Genomic DNA, 23,260 nt, shown 5'->3' on the forward strand with positions numbered 1-23,260 from the left:
AAGTCTGCATTCACCTTCACAATTAGTTTCTCCTTTTTACTCCTCGACTTTTTAATATAACCTTGTTATTATTCTTAAATACCTCTTAATTTTGTTGTTATAACATTCACCTTAATGTGGTGTTTCTAACTCCATCTCATCTGGAGCTAGATGAAAATTTCAGAGAAACATGAGACAAACAAACATACTAATGAGGATGCAGTGATTATACAAGGGACATTTGCCCACTGAGGCTGCAATTAAACTCAACATAGGCTGAGTAAACACTTCTAATTCTTTGCAACTTTTTAAAAAATATATTTTAAATGTTTTTTTTAATTTGACAGATATTTCCAACTCTAATCAAAATTTTATTTTTTATGTTAGCATATGTATAAATACCTTATTGCTTCCTAAATGGCTATCATGCTGAATGTTTGAAACACTTAAGCACAGTGTTTATTTCCCTGAAATTGTTTGCAAGTTATTATACAAAGAAAATATTAAAATGTTAACAATAAGCAAATACATAGATAAATCCAGATTATATATCGGAGAGGAAAAAAGTTACTATGGTAGAATATATATATTCTCACTAAAACTTTTCATCCTATGAGAAATTGTTAATAAAAGACACTAATAATTCCCTTGTATTGCACTAAATCAAGCACTGTATGTCTTGGTATTGTGTTTACTACCGTATGTTGTAGTATAAAAGGAGACTTGACTGTTTTGAGCATCTTTTTTTTTTCCAGTGTATGAAATGCATGCAGGTCCTGGCGTTAATAAATGGCTTTCCAACCCTGCAAAACATCCGTTTCCTACTTTGTGAAGTTGACTTCTATAAACCCAATTGTTTATGGTTATTATTACATTAGTAGTAGTTGCTAAAATATATAAGAGGCCTGGTATCGTGGCCTTAAAAACAAACAAACAGCCCTGGCTGGTGTGACTCAATGGATTGAGTGCTGGACTATGAACCAAACAGTTGCCGGTTCAATTCCCAGTCAGGGCATGCACCTGGGTTTTGGGCCAGGTCCCCAGTAGGGGGCACGCAAGAGGCAACCACACATTGATGTTTCTGTCCCTCATTTTCTCCCTCCTTTCCCCTCTCTCTAAAAATAAATAAATGAAATTTTAAAAACGAATAGAGTAAAAAACAAAACAACAACAACAACAAAAGGGTTTTTGGAGTAAAGGAAAGTTGGATTTAAATTATTTTCCACTATGTAAACTTGGCCAAATTACTTAACTTCTTGAGCCTTACTTTCTTCATCTGTAGAATAGGACTAACAATACAGACCCTTTAGGGTTCTTATAAGGTATTTTTGGCATGCCATATAAAGCCTCTAGCTCACAGATGGCAAGGCATGAATGGTCGCTCATTTTTATGGTCACATGATATAAGATGACATTTCCAGAAACTCTCCAGCTTTTCATGTCCAACACAAGATTGTTCATCCGGGGCGGTAGCTACTTGGGAGATTCCAAATTCCATTTGCAGCATGCCAGCAAGTGAGCACAGCCTGTTTAAATCAAGGGTTCTTCATTGCAGGTAAATAGCCTGGTTCTGATTTTACTTTTTAAAATGCTAGTGATTATATTGCTGCCAATTGCACATTCTTGTTTGGAATTGAAAGAGACAAAAGCTAGGCACAGTATGCTCTTAGAAATCTGAAGAGTCAGTAATATTTTAGAAAATTGAAATACAAAAGACTGAAGTCAGAAAGCTTTTCACAAATGCCTGTGAGATTCAAACTCCCTTTCATTATCAATTCTACAAACTTGGAGTTAATTGAATTTCAGGGCACACTGCAAAATACATCTTTTCAATGTGCTTTTCCTTAATTAGTACCAATGTTTGGTCCCTGAGAAAGGTGAAAGTATAAGGCTTCTTTTGTGTTTGGTAATGTTTTCTGTTTTTTATTCAGTGTTTGCACCTACAGGCCCCTGTGAATGACACATTTTTATTGGAATCAAGAATAATATTATGTAAATTATACACTGAAACAGCAGCTATGGAATCTAACTAATTATTTTAAGGTAGCTGTAGAAGGATTTATTTTAGTTGTCAAACCAAAACAAGGGAGAAAGAATAATGCATATGCTAATAGATTTGTGTTTCTCAGTATTAGCATTTGGAGACAATACACAAATCATCTTTGCATCCCAACAAATAGGAAAATGTATTTAAATAATGGGTGTTCAATTAATGCTCTGAATAATATGGAACAATTACTGAGGCAATTATTTATATATTATACATGTAAATAGTTAATTTTATTAAATAAAATCCATAGGTTGAAATATTACATGACTGCACATCATGTAAAAGGTACATATGGATATGCATTTTCCAAAAGTGTATTTTCAAATCTCTTTTCACAGGAAATCAGCACTCCAGACTCATCAATATTCCAGCCAGTTTGGTTAACTCTGTATCACTGTTTTGCAGCCTCAGCACTATTGACATTTTGGACCAGATAGATTTTTGTAGTGAGCACTATCCCTGGCCTTTAACCACAGCTGATGGTAACTGACATTCTGCCCCAGTTGTGACAACCAAACATGCTTTCAGACGTCATCAAATGTCTCCTAGGGGAAAACTCTGCCCTCCGGTGAGAACCACGGTTCCGTGTGGAATGGGTGTTTGGGGTACATTGGCATCTATAGAGCAACAGTGAAAAAAGGTTGTGCCTGATCTCAATTTCTCCCCCTTTGGCCTACCCTATTGGATGATATATGCCACTTCTTCATAGCATTTAAAAATTCATTATTCCTTATTTTGAATTGCAAGCCTTCCAATCATTGCTTTGATTATAATTGCTCATATTTTTCTGTCCTTTCTTCTCTCCACCAATGATTTTTGCTGCGAGGATAAATTTCAAATGTGTCAGCACAAAACCTTTTCATAGTCTCTCTGGAGCTTTTCTCTACAATCTCAGGACTTGCCCTTCTCACACAGGCAACCCAAGCTCCTTTTATGGACAAAACCTGCATTTTCTTTCTCTTTCTTTCACCTGTCTCATCCTTAACCTGGGTTTTCAGTCTCAATTCAGCCTTTAACTCATTCTCTCTGGAAGATGTTGTGTGTACTTTTTCCCTGCACACCTAGACATCTTTATGCAGTTTTTTAAAGTCTACTTCTCCACTGGATTCAAGCTGCTGCTGTTGTGGGTGCATGTGTTAATTTCTTTATCATGAGGACCATTGTAATATCTACATATGATAAGTGCTCTAAATGTTACTTTTAAAACTAAATGTACCTCCCACTTCACCTCTTTTAATTAAAAATGGATCTGCTTTTTGACCCAGAGATCCTACTTCTGGGAATATATCTGAAAGAATGCAAAACACAAATTCAAAAGAACATAAGCATGCCTATGTTCATTGTAGCATTGTTTACAATCTCCAATATATGGAAGCAGCCCAAGTGTCCATCAGTGGATGAGTGGATAAAACAACTATTGGACATTTACACAATGGAATACTACTTGGCCATAAAAAGGAATAAAGTTTTACCCTTTGCTACAGCATAGGTGGACCTGGAGAACATTATGCTAAGTGAAATAAGCCAGTCAGAGAAAGACAAATACCATATGATTTCACTCATATGTGGAATCTAATGAACAAACTGAACCAAAAGCAAAATAGACAAAGACTCATAGACAGAACAGGATGACAGCTAAAGGGGTGGGGGGTGGGGTAAGGGGTGGAGGGACTGAGCAAAAAGGAAAAAGGACTCATGGGCATGGACAACAGTGTGATGATTGCTGTGGGGAGGGAGGTATAAGGGGACTAAATGAAAATGGAAAAAATGCAATAATTAAAAAATGAATAAAAGGTACATTATTATCCTTTTAATATTGAAAAGAAAGTCTTACTGATGTTTATCAAATACTTTATTACAAACTAGTAGCGTTGAATATTTTTATTCTCAAAAGAATTATCACTGCATGACATACTAACAATAAAATATTTACTGAACACTTACTGACTGTGCTAAGGACTTTATGTCACTCTAATTTAATTCTATCACCATATTTATGCAGCATCATTTTCCTGTTTATATACTTGGAGTTTACTTTCCAAGGTTGCAAGACAGCGTAATGTCACACAGCTGGTCAGTACAGACTCCAGAACTCCCACACTGGTCTTCCTATCTTCAATCTAGTCTCCAAGTCCCTATCCTCGGCAGTCTTGGACATGTTGACATTCATTGAGTGACTACTAGGTGAAGGCCACTCTGCTCAACACTTTGTCTGCATTGCTTCACACTGTCTCACAATAGCTGAGAGGTAGTAGTGTTCTTCTTTTAGAAGTAAGGGTAGATGATTTACGAAAGGCACAGAACTATTGTGACAGATCCAGGAATAAGATAAGCAGTACTCCCAAACCCTCCCTGCTTGTACTGTGCTTATATGTCATATCACTAAGGGACCAAAGCTTCTCTACTTCATGATTAAATATTTCTACAGATTTCTCCAGTTAATTAAGTCACGTGGAAAAAGTCATCTGTGTGGTCATGGAGATAGCTATGAATATTCTTAATTTGACAGAAACTCATCTGCTATATTACTCAGTTAAAGAATCAGTATTGCCCTGGCTGGTGTAGCTCAGTGGATTGAGCATGGGCTGCAAACCAAAGCATCACAAGTTTGATTCCCAGTCAAGGCACATGCCTGGGTTGCAGGCCATGACCCCAGTAACTGCACATTGATGTCTCTCTCTCTCTCTCTCTCTCTCTCTCTCCCCCTCCCTCTCTCCCTTCCCTCTCTAAAAATAAAATAAAATCTTAAAAAAAGAGTTAGTATGCTTAAAAAAAAGAATCAGTATTATAATTTAATTGCATTAATAGAAAAATGACTTAGAAGTAACATATTTTAAGTATATCTTATAAATTTTAAATACTATGAAGCCATCAAAATATTTATATGTCTAAAATTTTGAAGCATACCATACCTCACTAAACTGTTAGCACTGTCAGGATCTTGTGCCAAAACTGTGCCAACCACAGTTCCAACCTTGGCGTTTTCGTAGACTTCCATGATGTAGGAAGGCATGGAGAATAGTGGTGGTTCATTCACATCGCCGACAATGATCTTCAGCATGGTAGCATCTTTAAAAGGGCCCAGGTGAGAGAAGCGAAAATCAAGATGTGTATTTGCTCCTTCTATGTTGAGGGTGTAGGACTTCTTTTTCTCATAGTTCAGTGGCTGTGAGGGGAAAACAAAAACAGTTCCAGTGTTATGACTGCTGACATTATCATTTTCAAACAGCATGACTTTTCATTTTGTAAATAAGCTAATATGAATAGATTTAAGTCCATCTATTTTATTTTAAAACCAATTTATGTAGTTAGTTTATAATAATACCTAAAATAGAAATCATGGAAACTCAAGTGTAAAATCAATTGTGACTTTTACAGTCATGAAGATGATGATAACTGAGTATGAAAATATTACCCACAGGCAAACAAATTCTGCTTTTGGGAGACTCTCATTCTTAGTCCCTTCAAATAACTTTTTTCTATCTCCTCGCCAACCTGCATTATTAAACTTAAAAACAATTGCTATTAGTTTGTTACATTTTAAAGCTAAAGAAGAATTTTTTTGCATTTTGCTTTTAAAGGCTTATATCATTAATTTTTATCTATCATTATCTTATATTTACCTTGCTTATTTTAAATGTTGTACCACATTTTAAAACCTGATACATTTTTTAAGTTTTCAATTCAGTGATATTCTCTTGGAATTTTAGGGAAAATTTATTCACTTTTGTTTTTTAATTCTTTTTAAGTAATTTTATCCTTTACTGGTAATGCATTTATGTATTTTTTAATTTATTATATTTTGGTGTAATCTACTTCATTCTTTAAATTATAGTCTTTTGTCTGTTTATATCATTTTTTTAGCTTTTAGTGTTTATTATTAATATAAACCTTGTATCCTAGGTGCATCTAAACAGCTGGGTAATGTTTCTAGGAGGAAGTACCTTGCAGATGAGAACTGAATGTTTAGAAAGTGTTAAATATGATGCACATAATAGGCTCTGTGACCTCAAGTGAGCTCAGATTTATGAACTTAGAAAATTGAGCTCAATGCCAAAAGTCCCCATGGTGATGTTAGTGCAATCTGGAGACCAGCCTTTTAATTTCACCATGGTGAAGTATCCACTGATGATGAACTTCCTTATTAATATCAATGAGAAGAAGCAGAGATTTTTTTAAATCCTTATGTCTGCCACTGATTTTGCACTAACTCACTTCAATCCTGATACCTTTTCTCTTGGCAAGATCAGAGACTGATTATTCCCTACAGAGGAACTCAGATATTTTTCTTTACCCTAAGGACCAAGGAGAAGCTGATTAAAAAAAGTATCCTTATGGAATTTTATAAATAGATAGATCAGTCTTACTGACGTTTATTTTCCTTACCTCTTCTGAATTGCCTTGGATAATTGGCCTTCCCAGAGACTGGTGATTGCATAGAAGGAAAAATAATTGTTTAATTTTCAAACTCTATATTAAGAATCTAAAACCTAGACAACTTCTCAAGTCATGGAGCTATAGATGAGACTGAGTCACTACAATATTTTACAGGTTTTTATAAAACAAAGTAAAAATGTTTAAAAATCTCGACAACTTAAATTCTCTAATGTGGATCATATATACAATATATATACATTTACATATGATAAACATATATTTGGGTGTATATATTTTAAAGAATTGTTAATTGATTCTATAGTTTGTCACTCGCCAATTGGGAGCTATTTTATTCTGAGGGAATTTAAACTAGAAATGAATTGCCAAAGAAAAGAGCACCCATCTTCATTGGGAGTTGCATTATCCCTAGTTGGACTCATAGGTTGCATCTCTTTTTTCTTTTCTTGACACCTCTCTCTCTAAAATTAGTGAATGAGAATTTTTCTTTGTTTAATTCCATACATTTTACCCACATTTAAATAGCCTAGCCTAGCAATGGTATACACTTGCTGCCTATCAGGAATTGGGTGGATGGATATGGTCCTTCTTGGCTCAGAGGAGCCTGGATGGTCACCATCTGGGCTTGTTGCTCCTGGAAGGCAACATCCTTGGTGAGTTTGCCATTTGCTTAAGATTTATTGAGTCAACCTGCTGCATCTGGTGGACCTTATAATGACTAAGGTTTTTCTATCTCAACATGAGTGTTTGAGACCTTAAGGCTAAAATAATAGGATTAATTTATTCTACTAATAAATAGGGATTTACTGATTAATTTATTTTACTAATAGGGATGGTTAACATTCCTTTCTCATGATAACAGAATTTAAAAACATGCATCTCCACTTATTCACTGGTGTTGGCACTCATAGTTTTGTAATTCTCAGTGAAATTGCAGACGTAATTTTGGCCACTTCTATCCCCTCACATATTATTAAGCTGTGTATCCAACTTAAGAACATCTCTTTTTCTGTTTTTTGAGCAGATCCCTCTGCAAGTTAGATGTCATTTGCCTTGACAATAACCTACCTACTGCTAAAAAGCAGGCTGTTAATATGGACACACAGTTTCATGTTTATGATTATCTGATATATATTTAACTACATCGAGATAGGGATAAATATTTTGCAGAAGTTGTTTGCCAGGACTGGCAGATGGATGGATGAAGACCCATGTGGAGCCGCCAAGGAATAAGAGGATTATTTCAGGTGTAAAAGAAATATAGAAACAGGCAAATTAATGCACATGGAAGTATTTTAACAACCTCATTTATGAAAAAAATAAGCAGTGCCAAACTGCAAGTTTAGAAAAAGTGAGAAGGAACTATATCCATTTATTTATTTTTAGTGATTGTAGGTTTACATATACAATGTAAAGTATGTTGATTCTTTGTTTTGTACTCTAACTATAATAGTATATAGTGTTTGGATTAAGAATATAGTTATTTTTTATATTATTCCAAGTCTATTTTATATTTCCCATTATTTACTATATAAATTTTGCCTGACCAAGATATTTGGTACAGGGATAGGAGTTGATAACATGGATGTAGTTTTTTCTATTTCTGAAACAACATTTCAGAACTATGACAAATTTGTTTTCTTTGAAAACTGCAAGTCTATGTTATCAATTCCAGTCCTAACACTTTCAGAGACTGAAGTGATGTGACTGCAAACCAAGGAATGCGTGGGGTCATCAGAAGCTGGAAGAAGCAAGGAAGGCATTATCCATTAGAGGGAATGCATCCTAGCCAACACCTAGCTTGATTTCAAACTCTTGGCCTTCAGAGCTCTGAGATCATGTTTTAAGTCACCCAGTTTGTTGTAATTTGTTACAGGAGCCCAAGAAACTAATAGAGATTTCTTTGCTTCATATAAAAACAGTAGAATTTTTTTTTAGTGTGCTGAAAGATTTAAATAGCATGGGAATCATGCTATCGAATCTTAAGGTTTGATGGAATTTCCTTTGTTTATCATTGAATCTAAAGTAGTTGGAGAGGTAGTCCTTTCACAGGTTTCTCATTTTCTTATATGAAAACTGTTTATAGATATTTTCCATTTCTTTGAAATTACTTTCTAGAAACTTTGACAAAAATACACTCTATGTGAAATTTATTGGTATAGAACTAAGAAGATATTGTTACACTTTCCATTTTTCTAGCTATTTATTTCCTATTATTCCTTTCACATTTCTTAACAAGATTAAAGCTTATTTATTGTTTTATTATTTATTGTATTGTTTTCTTCCTGAAAACTTAGGTTTTTATATTTAATGTCATATTTCTGATTTCTTACCTTTTTTGTTTTTATTTTTTCTTTTTATTTTTCCCTAATATTTTAGTGCTATATTTATCTAGTTTTATTATTTTGCTTTTGATATCTAATATATTTAAGATTATTAATATACTTCCAGAAGTACTTATTTTGCATATCATAGTTTTCATATATATCTTTTATTTTTTTCTAGAAATTCTGCAGTTTTGTTGCACATTTATCCTTTAGTTTTTATGGTGTTAAAGAAAAGATTGCTGTTGTGGTTGTTAAGTTTCCAAGTTAAGGAAATTTTTGTTGTTTTCTGGATCAGTTTTAGTAATTTTTAGTCATATTACATTTGGAGGACAACATTTTGTTTGTACTATTTTGGATTCTGGGCATTTATTGATATGCTCTTTGAAGATTCTACATGCATAATGTTGTTAAATGTTCCAAGGACACTTGAAATAAAAGACACATATCTTCAGGAAGTTATTAATACATATTGCCTCCCTACTAATTGTTATTGAATTATTTTCATTTTTAAAACATTTTATTTGTCATGGGTTGAAATAACCGTAATACTTGTGTGGTCTATAATTAATTCCTTGCATGTATTGTAATACAACATTAGTATTTACAATGTGGTAAATACAGTGGTATTTATTGGTATATTATATTTGTATACTGTTTTGCAAATGCTGTTGCTATCTCAACATTCTGCATATATATTTAGCATTTTTGTAAACACATTGTGAATTGTAAGGTTTCTCTTTCTGTATGATTTTGGTTTGGATTCCATCATGGTAGGCATTAATATCACAAATCTTACTTTCCTTTTTATTTATGTTGTGATTCTTTTATTTTAATCTTTTTGTTGTTGTTGTGTTTTAGGTGTTTCTGGTTTTGTTTTGCTATCATTTTCCTTTACTACCCACAGCTGTTTTGGTTTGATGATGAATTGACTAAAGTAATGTTTCCACATATTTAATGTTCAAAGTTGCTTACATGTAATCTCTGTTCTTGAAGGACAATGTATCAATCGTTGGATATAAAGCCCTTAATTCACATTTATTTTATTGAGTATCTGCTACATACTGCTCTATTCATGCTTAAAAATATCTGCCATACAAAGATTTCCCTGACTCTTTATCATTTACTTAATGATAAATAAACCTATATCATTAGCACTTAGCATCATGTAGTTATAACCATTTTACATGTCTCCTCAGTTTTCCCTAAGAGAAAGAGTAGTATCTGATTCATCTTTGTATCTCAGGTATCTGCCATAGTCCCTAGTACATGGTGGGTGATTAAAAGCCCTCCCTTAATCTTAAATCTAGCTGTGTTTAGAGTGTAGAAAGGTGCTCCTACATGGTTTACATCTGAAGGATGGACAATTCTACATTATTTTCAAAATATGAATAGTTAACAACCTATCTAAGACTTAAACAATTAACATACATTAACTCATTTAATTATTACAACACCTCTATGAGGTATAATTGTTTCCCATTCACAAGAAAGGAAATCAAGGCTCAGAAAAGGTAACTAACTTGCACAAGGCAACAGCTTGGTAGTGATACATTTGGGATTTGAACTCAGGCACTGGGACTCTACCTTTAGGTAGTATGCTACACTGCTTAAAATCTAGTTAGCACATATATAAGGTAGTGCAACATTAAAATTTTTGACTAAGGATGGAAATATTTTTAGTGGAATATAATGTCCTCATTATTAAAAGATACATTCATGCATCACCTTTGTAAGTATTTACAATAACATAGAAAATGTACTGATAACTTCCTTAATTCAAATCTAAGTAATTCTTACTACCAGATCCCTTATTTTTATAATGCCCATAACTCACTGACTCACAGAACTTAGTAACTGAAATACTTTTCATGCAAAATTCTTTACCAGTTATGCCCCTGCTAGCAGTACTTGTTATCCTGGAATTGAACTTCCCCAGTCAGTGGGGCTTCTCTTCCTTCATTTTAGTTACCCCTCTGTATTCTAACGCAATTCACCCTCAGTGACTTACCTCCAATTTCTATCTTAAATTTTAGTTTCTTAATTTCATCATATTGCTCTTAGTAATTACTTTTATATATCATTACTCTAACTTATAAAATAATATCTTTTCCCTCTTTGATATGAACACATTTAATATTATTGTAGTTATCTTCTTTCCCATCATTTTCCAGCCAGCTCTACATATTTGAGACTTTTTAATTTTTACTCATTAATCACTGATAATATTTATTCAATCACACTAGTATATTCCTCCTCTAGAGCTATATAACCATCATAAATAGAAGGGTACTAAAAATAACATTAAGTCAAGTTATTCTATGACTCCATTCTTTTTTGGAGTTCAGGAAGGAACTAAAATTCTGTTTTCCTAAATATTAAGAAAAAATACTTTTTTGACCTATCTTCATTCAATTTCCATATTGCATCATCATCCAGGTTTTCAAATTCAGAAATAGGAGTGCAGTAATGTACTTGATATCAATATTTTAGCACATCAAAAACATCACTTCATCCATGTATACATTGGCCAAATCCTAGGATAGTGACTAACATTATTAATTTTGTTTCCTAGAAAGAATGTATAATGTGAATGGTATGATTTTGCCAAACCATAGATAAATAGCATGAATTTGAATATTTCTTCATCTTGACTGTCTTCTTGATGCTGTGTTTGCAGTCCTTGTCAGAGGCTTTTCCTGAGTGACGGGCATTCTGTGGAGACTGGAACAATGTGTGAGCTTTCTTGTTATAAATTTCTCTATGCGGGAGAGTGTAATGTTTATTCAACATATATGATTCCAAGTGTATCAACACAAATGAATATTACATGTTTTTGTTTATTGTCATTTGAAGACTGGGAAAATAAATACAAATATTTCAAATTACATATACATACATATATAGTGAATTTAATTCTATATATTTATACATATAATTAAATACAAGCATATGTATGTGTATATATGTGTGTTGATATGTACCCACACATATGAACACTGATAACACATGAACATGAATAGTTGAACTCATCAGGATATTTTCAGCGATCATTTTCATCTACCTAGTGCACTAAGTTCACTAAGTTATTATGCAGGTATATATAAACTTCAACTGACTTCAGGGTAGTTTCAACTGATCTACAATTCCAGGCCCATAGCCATGCCTGCAGATGAACAGTAACAGCAGAAGTTGTCCAAGAGCAATTGTCTGTCAGGTGTTATTACAAACACAAAGATTTCATTGAATTGAAGCTTGGATTCTTTTCTCTTTGGAGTCTGGCTAAGCAGGAGAATTACTTTCTAAATATTAAAACCTTATAAAAATTTCATATTTGCTGAGGTTTTTAAAAATAAAATCCCTAATGAGTATTCAGCTTTTGTAAATAGTTCATTAGAATCAGAAACTTATTTTTTCTTAGGTGCAAAGTAAGCTCATTCATTTGCCTATATATGTATTTACAATGGGTTGAGATGCACTGTTTGTTGTTCTTTATAGTTCTTGGCCTAAAGCTTTCCAATCTCATGGCAAAGAACACCCTGATTCTCAGTCTGTCATTCAATGTCTGGCAAAGTAATGACACAGAAAATCAAATGAACATAACCTACTAAAAAAACAAAAAGGTAGTTATTAGGAATAGACCTAAGATTGTTATAGTGAAACACATTCCACATTGTTTTTTTCTTAGAATTCACTTAAACTTTTAGAATAACTTTTATAACATTATGTTTACTCTTATGATCCATCTCAATGGATCACTTCACAAATGAAATAGTATAGTGCATGATAAAAATTGTATAATACACAGTATGAAAATAAACACATAAAAATACCTTGTAATAAAAATGATTAGGCACTATTATAAACAGGGATATGTTTATAGCATACACACACAAACAACCAGAATGTATCCAGCCATGCACTACGAAAAATAGAGACATTTACTGAAGAAGATGTAAGATACAAGAAACAGTTCCGGCCAAGATGGAGGCCTAGGTAGACATACCGTGCCTCCTAGCACAACCAAGGCAGGGACAATAACAATTTAGAAACAGAACGACAACCAGAACTGAAAGAAAATTGAACTGTATGGAAGTCGTATAACCAAGAAGTTAAATTAGACCCGTTCATCCAGACCAGTAGGAGGGGTGGAGGTGGGTAGCCAAGCGTGGGTCACGGCGAGGAGAACAGAGAGTGTTGGGACTGGGTGTGTGAGGCATCCAGGGCACGCAAGACCGCAGCTGGTGGACCCTGAGCCTGAAAGCAGCAGCTGGCAGACCCCGGCCAAGGGGTGGCAACTGGCAGACCCAGCGAGGCAGCAATTGTGCAGCAAGGCACTGTGCGCAACCCAGGATCACAGCACTGGGAAATAGAGCCTCAGGACGCTGATTGAAAACACCTGTGGGGATTGAGGCACAGGGAGAGACTCCCAGCCTCACAGGAAAGGTCGTTGGAAAGTCCCACGGGATGCACAAGCCCACCCACATGGGAATTGGCACCAGAGGGGCCCACTTTGCTCGGAGGAAGCGGCAGAAGGGACTGAGGTCCAAAAGAGAGCGGGGCAAGCACCATTGTTCCCTCTCAGACCGCGCCCACACATACAATGTCACAACCCAGCGACTGGGGTGCCCCACCCTGGTGAACACCTAAGGCTCCACCCCTCATATGTAACAGGTGCTACCAGACCAAAGGAAAAAATAAAGATGGCTCAAATAGAAGTAAAAGTCCCAGAACAAGTACTTTTAAGTGACTGAGAGGTAGCCAACCTAACAGATGAACAGTTCAAAGCACTGGTGATCAGGATGATCACAGAATTGGTTGATTTTTGGTTGCAAACTAGATGGACAAATGAAGGCTACAATAAGAGAAATGAAGGAAAATGCATAGGGAACCAATAGTGATGCAAAAGACACTGGGACTCAAAACAATAGAGTGAACCAGAAGGAAGAAAGAAACAACCAAATAGAAAAGAATAGAGAAATAAGAATTCAAAAAAATGAAGGGAAGCTTAGGAACCTCCAGGACATCTTTAAATGTTCCAACATCTGAATTAGAGGGGTACCAGAAGGAGAAAAGGAAGAGTAACAAGAGGAAAACTCATTTGAACAAATAATAAAGGAGAACTTCCCCACTTTGGCAATAGAAATAGACTTCCAGGAAGTCCAGGAAGCTCAGAAAGTCCCAAAGAAGTTGGACCCAAGAAGGAACACACCAAGGCACATCATAATTATATTCGCTAAGGTAAAAATGAAGAAGAGAATCCTAAAAGCAGCAAGAGATAAGGAGACAGTAACCTATAAAGGAGTGCCCATAAGACTGTCAGCTGATTTCTCAAAAGAGATCTTACAGGCAAGAAGGGTCTGGAAAGAAATATTCCAGGTCATGAAAGGCAAGGACCTACATTCCAGATTGCTGAATCCAGCAAAGCTTTCATTTAGAATGGAAGGGCAGATAAAGTGCTTCTCAGATAAGGTCCAGTTAAAGGAGTTCATCATCACCAAGCCCTTATTTTATGAGATGTTAAAGGGACTTATCTAAGAAAAAAGATAAAAAACATGTATAGTAAAATGACTGCAAACTCACAATTATTAACAACCACGCCTAAAACAAAAACAAAAATAAACTAAGCAAACAACTAGAACAGGAACAGACCCACAGAAATAGAGAACACATGGAGGGTTAGCAACAGGGGAGTGGGAGGAGGAGAGAAGGGGAAAAGGTACGGAGAATAAGTAGCATAGATGGTAGGTAGAAAACAGACAGGGGAAGGGCAAAAATAGCATGGGAAAGGTAGAAGCTAAAGAACTTATGACACATGGACATGAACTAAAGGGGGGGATGTGGGTGGTAGAGGGTGTGTAGGGTGGAGAGGAATGAAGGGGTAATGGGATAACTATAATAGCATAATCAATAAAATATATTAAAAATATAAAAAGATACAAGAAACATTGTGCATAGGCTAATGATGCCTCAATTCCCTTCAAAGTAGGCACCTTGAGACCTCACAGTTTTTCAAATCTCCATTGGCTACCCCATCAAATGTTCCTGAATCTCACTGATAATCTGAAATGTCTTCCCTTTCAAAGGTGATTTTAGTTTGGGGAAAAATCAGAAGTCACAGGGCACCAAATATGGGCTGTTGCAGGGCTGAGTCACCTGGGTGATTTGATGGTTTGCCAAAAAGCTCTACATGAGATGTAATGCATGAGTGGGGTATTGTCATGATGAAGCTGCCAATCACCAGTTGCCCATAGCTGCGGTCTTCCGAATCATCCAAATAGATTTTGTACAGGAATGCTCTAGGTTAACACAAAATTTGATGCAGATTTTTTGCTCTACTCAGTTATGCAAAGACCACACAGTACACATGCTCACTCAATATTATCTAACTCCCCCACTGACTAGTACAGTGAAGTCGTCATTATTCATATATGCACATTCCAGTGTACTCTCCTTGTCTGCCAGATTACACTGAGGTTATGCAAACCATTCTTCTTATATTAACAGTGGCTGGATGTTTTCCAGACAGACCTTGAATACTCATGGGAATTACTAGTGCATTCATAATAAATTAACTAGAATAAGGTCTTCCTATTCATCAGACCTAGCAAATTTGAGAGACATATATGGGATTGTTCTGTTTTATGCAGTAAGAAATTAGTGAATAACAGAAAAGACAATCAAAGAAAGACTTATGACTGAAATATACCTGAAAATACTGCACTACAAACATATTAAATGTGAAGTCTGGAAAAAAAATCTTTTTTACAGAAGAAGAAAGAGGAAGTAGATTACCAAGAAATAAGAATGGCAGTGTGCGCATGTGACAGAATATAATACCACAGGATATTTCATTCTTGATGAGCTTACAGGTGAAGTGGGCAACATAAAACAAAGGAAGGCAACTAAACAACAACTTGGGGTGGTCTGGAAACTGTATTTAAAATATAATGCAAATCCAGAGAGACGGGAAGACAAATAGAAAAGTAAATATGAAGGTATTATTGGTATTATTGTAATTATTATCCAGGCCCAACTTAAAACCTCTCTTCACCTTATCTATTTTTAATAAGCACCTTGTATACTGCTTAAATAAGAAAACTAAAGATTAAAAGACTTGAGACAATGTCATATATTTCTTAAATTGCAGGACCAAAATTTATATTTTGTCTGCCATCAAGAGTCTGATTTCAACCATCCTTCATTGATTTGCAGATAAATTTAAGATTTTTGGTTTAAATCATCAGGCATTTTATAAGGTATTAAATAGGCATAAAAAAGAGAAGTGATGCTACAAAGAATATTACTGAAAGTCATTAGGAGCAAATAGGGTCGGAGCCTTGAACTTAAAAGAAAAACATGGAACAACTTTATGAAGAGTGCAGAGTGATGTAAAGAGCCCAAGAAGAGATATTGAAACAGGCTGCTAAGAAGCACACCCTCAGGTAGATCTTTGCATTAGAGGAAAGTGCTTCAACTCGCATTCATTCTTATCACTTTTTCCCCTTTCCACCCTGTCAGGCTCCATTTAACAATGAATGAAAGTTATCAAAGTGTATTTACAAGGTACCATACCATGGACTGGTGAATTTAACTTGGCAATTTTCTGATGAGGGAATGATATGGGCAGGAACCTGCAGACACTCTTGTAAGCTGATTTATAGAGCACTGCTGGTTTTGATCTTTGGAAAGATTAGCTGTTCTGACTTTCAGGCTAACGTGAGCTGCTTTAAAGATTAAATAAGGAACAAGTTTTAATGGACTTTTATCCATATCCTGCCCTCTGAGTCAGGTTAAAACTCATGGAGTGAAGAATTTAGGTTTTAAATTGCTATTATTTACAACATAAAACATAGTAATGAAGCAACTCAGATTTGCAATGTTAATCTGAAGGATCAAAAACCTAGATGAATGCAAACATTAATGTATCCTAGCAAAAGTCTAGATTGCATTAGAAAACAAATTCAGGGAAAAAAGTAAAAGTCAAATTGAATTTGTTAACTGTCAAGATTATTTTTAACATACCATCACTACCCTTTATGTAAGTAAAACAATCATCCTATCTTGAAAATACCTATTCTGTGTGTGTGTGTGCAATATAGAATGAAGAATGTTAGATATATGTGCATGCACATACAGATATATCAATTTCCTTTCATTTTTACAAAACAAATTAACTGAAGCATGCAGGGTGGTAAAACCCTCACTGTCCTTAATCCCACAGAATATACTTTTATTTCAGATCAGATGTATATTCAAACCATTCACTATCACCCTCACTTTTTAAAGTCAACGATGCTCCATAATCAAGGACACCCCCCACCCCCACACACATATATACACAAACACACTGAGTCTATCACATTAGAAAATTATCCGCAACCATTTTCTTTGCCCTCCCATCTGATTTTTCATGGAACAAGGCATACCACCATGGGTTGTTTCTTTCCACTTATGGTTAAGATTCTAAGCAGGGCCATCTCCATCTTAGTTCAGTTCTTAAAATCAGTTATCCTCTTTTTTGTATCTTCAGTTTCTTGTTTCTATTGACCTTTTACCTATCTGCAGAGAAACACACTTTCAAGCTCCCCATTTTAGAATAAAAGTGTTTATGACATCATGTTCTCTTTAATTTGCTTCATAACTTTTCTCCACCACTTCACTATCAAGTTTCCCAAAGAGGATGATGTGATTTTTCTTTTTTCTCAGTTTCCTTTATTCAGGTTTTCTCTCCAGCACACTGAATTTGTTCTTTTCTTTATTGTAGCAAAGAAAAATATATGTTTTTTCCAACTGAGAATGTAAAATAAGTAATTGTCCAGACTCTGAAGGCAGACTCCCAAGATCAGTTTTCTGTTGATGAATTTCTACTTGGCTCTAATATTTTATCTCTCCATGATTCCGTTTCTGTAGCCTTGGCTTCACTTGTTTAGATGTAATTTGGTTTATTTTCTATTAGTGAAGCTAGTAACACTCCTATATTTAATGTCCAAGTGAGTTTTAAAGAAATGCTAACAGGTCTCCTATCTCAGCTAATCAAGACACAAAAAGTACTTCAAACCTTTCCTGACACTGAGAAAACACTCAACAGATACTACTTGCTGTTACTATTATGTTGAAAATAATGATGACAATGATGATAAAGATGAGCTGAAAACTGCTAGTGACAACCACCCTGTCCTCCCTTTTACCAAATACAATTAATATCTATAATCTTAAATTGATTTAAAGTTCTAGAATGTTCACATTTTATTCATCACTATTTTCCACCTATACTGTGTCCCTTGGGAATTTTCAATACCAATATTCTCTCCCAGTTTAAATTTTTTCTTCCAAGACTGTATTTCTCTTCTGCATTCTACTTATTTTTTAGATATTGGTGTTATGTTGATGTTTTTAGGTTTCAGAGTTTATATTTCAGAAAGAACTAGTCTATTTCCCTGAATTTCCCTGAGTGAAGACCATTCAAGGAATGAAAAACAGACAATACCCTCCTCATCTTTGTATCCATATTTCCATCTGTCAGTTATCTAACACTTATTGAATGCACTGTGTCAGAAAACACACTAGATGTTGAGGAGAGTTAAAAAGTCTTGTCCTCGTGAAGCTTACATCAACATTTAATAAGAGATATTGACATGAAATGAGACCACCTTACAAACCTTCAAGGGCTCTCCATTGGGTAAAATTCAACAAGGCCTTGTGTGCCCTTGTACCTACTGACTTAAACACACCCTCTTCCTGCTCCAGAATCAACAATGTTATTTGGTTTCTTAAGGAACTATGTTCTACCCTCCTCAGACTCTTGGTACTTTTTCTTTTCTCTTCCTGGAATGCTTATCCTGAGGCTCTTCACCAATAACTTGTAGTTTCTTTCAATTCCCTGTTCAACCATTGTGGACCACCAGACAGGGTCAAATATTCTGTATTTTCCCCAATGCCTTTGTATAATACTCCTTCATAGAAAATGTTTTATTATTGATCCAGGAACCGATGTGATGTTTGATCAATGTCTGTCTGCCTTCAGAGATAGAAAGCTCTGCTCAGTCACACACACAGTCTGACTCCGCTCTCCCTTGCATAGTTTGTGTGGAGCACAGCAAGAGGCACACAAGAGGCACTCAGAATCCTTAGAGTTGTTAAATAAAGATATGAAACTGATACTTTTATCACATTTTTGACCCAGGCTCAATTTCAGGAAAAAAAAAGGTAAAAATGAGAATATATCTTAAGGGAAGATACGCATGTTTTATTACACAGACAAATGGTGTCCACCACTCTGTAAGTATTTACAGATTTTTGTGTTCTACTTTGTGTAGCATCCAGAAAACAATTCAGTTTTGAATTTTAAGTCAATACAAAATTGTGATTACTAAAAGCATTAATGAGACTTTATATTGCACACATAGAAAGGTATCTACAAAATAGGTAGTTTCACCTTAATATCTACAATAGCACATGAAGGTAAATTGTCTCAGCCTGTGTTCTGAACATATTCTACAGTAGAATAATTTGGAGTACTTGCTAAAAAGGCCAATCCCTTGGCCCCACTCACTTCATCCTTTCCGAAACAAAATATGTGACAGTTAGTGCCTAGGGATCTAAACAGTAGTAGATTTTAAAGATGAAATCATTAAACATTTAAAGACTGAGATACACTGCACTAGGAGTTACATTTAAATTGTTTGTTGGCAATTTTCTGAGTTCCACTTCACTTTCATAAGGACATGAGAATTATATACTCTTAAAACAAAAACAATAGATTCAGCCCAATGGCAAATTCCTAAGGGGAAGGGTTGTTAAGGAACATACATAAAGGACCCATGGACAAAGGCAACTGAGGGAGGGGGATTGAATGTGGGAGGTGTGGGTGGATAGGCAGGGGAGGGTAATGGAGGGAAAATGGAGACAACTGATTGAACAACAATTTAAAAAATTAATAGAAAAGTATGGGGGATAAGGGTAATGGTTTCATCAAAGCTGGGTTGATGGATCTAAGACCATCAAGTAAAAACCTATATCTTAAAGAATGTTACCTAACACAACAAAGATTTTTAAATTAGGTAGAAAAGCCTCTTACTGTTACCAGATTACCACAACACAGTGTAGTGGTATTAATAGAACTGACATGATGATAAACTTGTTACCTGAGAACAAAAATGAGGGGCACACTCACAGTGTATTCTAAATCATATCTTTTCAAAATACAAAATACACTTTATTAAGAGAGTATCCAAAGACTCAGTCACGTATTGCATAATTGAAAGTAATTACTTTTTAAAGAGGAAATATTTTTATCACTTAATGATCTGATAACATGGATTATTCACACCTCTGCCAAATGTCTATTCATGGAAAAATGAGTTACCTAAATCAATTACATTATTTTCATTTTACCTTCTTTAAGAACAGGATCCCTTCTCTGGTCTCTTTGTCAGTAGAGATGGTGAATATCCCAATACCATCACCATTAATGATGGAGTATGTCATGTCAGCATTTGAACCAGTGTCTGCATCATTTGCCTTGATTTTCCCAACAGCTGAACCTACTTGAGCTGACTCAGGAACATACAGCTGATAGTGCTCTGCAAAACATTTTATATGAAACATTTTGATGATAAGGTTTATATTTTACAAGAAAAATACATTTATTTAGAAAATATATTTAAATAAACATTAAATTAAGTAATGCATAAAATAAAGCTGTTTTCACATTTTAAATATTATTGGGTTGGCTAAAAAGTCTGTGTGTTTTTTTCCACAAAATGAAAGACGTGTTTTTTATTTTCACCAATAACTTTATTGATTTGAATGTTTTGAGTATGTCAGCCATCTCCCATGTGGTACAATGTTGATCATTCTCAATTAATGTCACAATTTGATTGCTTTCAACTTCAACTGGTCTACCTGACCATGGACCATTGTCAGTGAGAACTCTCCAGCATGAAACTTTGCAAACTACTTTTGACACATTCCATTAGTCACATAACCTTCCCAATGTACATATTTGTGCACATTTGTGTTTCAGTTATGTTTTTACATTTCTTCAAATAATAAAGCACAATATGCTGAAAATGTCCACTTTCTTCCGTCTTTAGTATTAAAATGGTTACACAAAAAGTCACCAATTTTGATGTTTTTTAATGTACACTGATATTACAGCTATCAATATATAATCTAAGAAAATTGTTAGAAAGACACAGGATGTCAAAGGTAGTTAAAGGCAACTAAGGGTTACTAGATCCATCTTAGAGAAAAATAATAAATTTTTGGCCATCCTAATAGTATACCACTTAGTAATGAAATACTTGATTTATATAAACTTTAACACATATGCAAAATAGCCTACATGTAAAGAATTTGTAGATACCTGTATTAAAATATTTTATCAACTCTTTACCTGTAAACAACAGAAAGATAGATGAGGGAAGTTTTCATTGTTAAGTTGAGCAAAAATGAACATAATACATACCCAAATATTAGTGCAATCCCCAATCTTTCTTTCTCCCAATAACATGTGAAATTCAAAGTGAAAACAGGAAAAAAACCAACCCATGAATTTAATTTTTTAAAAGATTGTATTTTTTTTTAGGGAGAAGGGAAAAAAAGGAGAAAGAGAGGGAGGGAAACATCAATGTGTGGTTACCCTTCATGTGCCCCCCTACTAGGGACCTGGCCTGCAACCCAGGCATGTGCCTTGATGGGGAATCGAACCAGCGACCCGTTGGTTCGCACACCCATGCTCAATTCACAAGCTACACCAGTCAGGGCCATAAATGTTATTTTTATTTTGATCAATAAAGTTATTTTGGTGTATATATGGCTTAATGTATAAGCTGTGATGAAAAATATAATAAATACTTTATACTTGTATTTCTATGCATTTCTAGTCAGCTTCTAAAAATATTTTAAAGTCATTTTATAATAAAGTAAAAAATGGATCATTAAAATTAAAAATTAAGAATAGAGACAACAGATACCCTAGCAACTCCCTTTTTGGGTATCTACACAAAACTTGAAAACATTCATAAAATTATATGCACTCAATGTGCATGTCAGTTTTATTCAAGTTGGTCAAGACATGGAAACAACCTAAGTGTCCTTTGATAGATGATTGGATAAAGAAATTGTAGGGTGTGTGTGTGTGTGTGTGTAAGTATACATATATGGATATTACTCAGCCATAAGGAGAAATTTAATACTGCCATTTGCAACAACATCAATAGATGTTGAGAATAATTTGCTAAACAGAGTAAGTTGACAGAAAAAGTTAAGAAGCATTTGATTTCACTCATATGCAGGATATAAAATTGAAAGCAACCAATAAACAACCAAACGAAAACCAAACAAACAAAAACTCATAGACACACCCAACAGTATTGTGGTTACCGGGGATAATCCATCTAAATAATTTTATGGTGCAGTCCAGTCAGCATTTCTACTGTTGCCAAAAGAATTCCTCAAGGTACTCTGCTTGAGTTCACAAGAAGGTTATGTACTGTGAGAATGTTACCACGTTTTCAAGAGCATTAAATTAGATTAAAAAAATGCCACCCAGACTGCAATTTCACACACACACACAAACATATATAACCACACATATTATCCATACAAACACATATCTGTGTGTTAAAAAGTATTTCCACTTATGTATGAGCTTGAGACAGGGTGAGAAAGAAAGAAATAAGGACATACAGGAATAAAGATACCATATATTTAATTTTTAGAAATAAATTCTATAATTGGGTTCATAAGCACTTAATTCTTCTTCTCTTTCTTTCTTTCTTTCTTTCTTTCTTTCTTTCTTCCTTTCTTTTTTTAATGGCACAGGACTTAATTCTTAGTTCTCCCTACTCAAATTAAGGGGAGAGTTTTCCTAGCTCTATCCCTTTTTTTAAGAGCATTTACTAGATAAAACAGTTACTGTGTTAATAGTTATCGATAATGGAAAGATATTATACCTAAATTGTGTAGCAGTGAAGAATCACTGGGAAAAAAATCCTTCATGGTAAAATAAATTGTTGTTTTACTGAGGCTGAAATAGGTAATGATTTGATGTAAATTTATGTGATACAAAGACTCCTCCCAAACCAATCAAAGGGCCCATATTTACATCACTAAAGATTATGAGATAGAGATATATTTTGTTAGAAGAAAAAAACTACAATTAGCCATCTGATTTACTGCTGTTAAGTAGGCTCTTTTTCTCGCATCCATAAGTTCAGGATTTATTTTGGTGTTTATAATAAATATCATCAGGGTAAGTTTAGCTCTAGGTAGTGTTTTCTTAGTAAAATATAAAGCAATACCTTAGTCTGAATTCTGAATTTATTTTTTAGTCATAAAGATATTTTTTTGGAATGTTAAGTTTTTGTTGTTCTTGTTTTTAAAGGCATGCTAACATTGCAGTTTTCTTTTCCAACCACTCCTGCATATGTAATGTATTAACTTGCTTATTGGATACAGCTTTTTCTCTACTTTCATTTCATTTCATTGCTTCACACAGTGAAGT

General features: G+C 34.5%; 1 protein-coding gene across 7 annotated transcripts in view; it reads right to left on the bottom strand.

The window, feature by feature from the left end:
- Positions 1 to 23,260, bottom strand: part of CDH18 (cadherin 18) — an 811,828-nt gene that overhangs the window by 62,315 nt on the left and 726,253 nt on the right. For all 7 annotated transcript variants that reach the window (XM_045847887.1, XM_045847888.1, XM_045847889.1 and 4 more), the window contains 2 exons: positions 20,146 to 20,333; positions 4,942 to 5,195 (listed from right to left, as the gene is read on the bottom strand). In XM_045847887.1, the coding sequence (XP_045703843.1) occupies positions 4,942 to 5,195; positions 20,146 to 20,333 (442 nt within the window). The remainder of the gene's footprint in view (positions 1 to 4,941; positions 5,196 to 20,145; positions 20,334 to 23,260) is intronic.

The sequence above is a fragment of the Phyllostomus hastatus genome, unplaced genomic scaffold (assembly GCF_019186645.2).
Source record: "Phyllostomus hastatus isolate PE091 unplaced genomic scaffold, TTU_PhHast_1.1 phas_contig_58, whole genome shotgun sequence".
NCBI classification, from domain to species: Eukaryota; Metazoa; Chordata; class Mammalia; order Chiroptera; family Phyllostomidae; genus Phyllostomus; species Phyllostomus hastatus.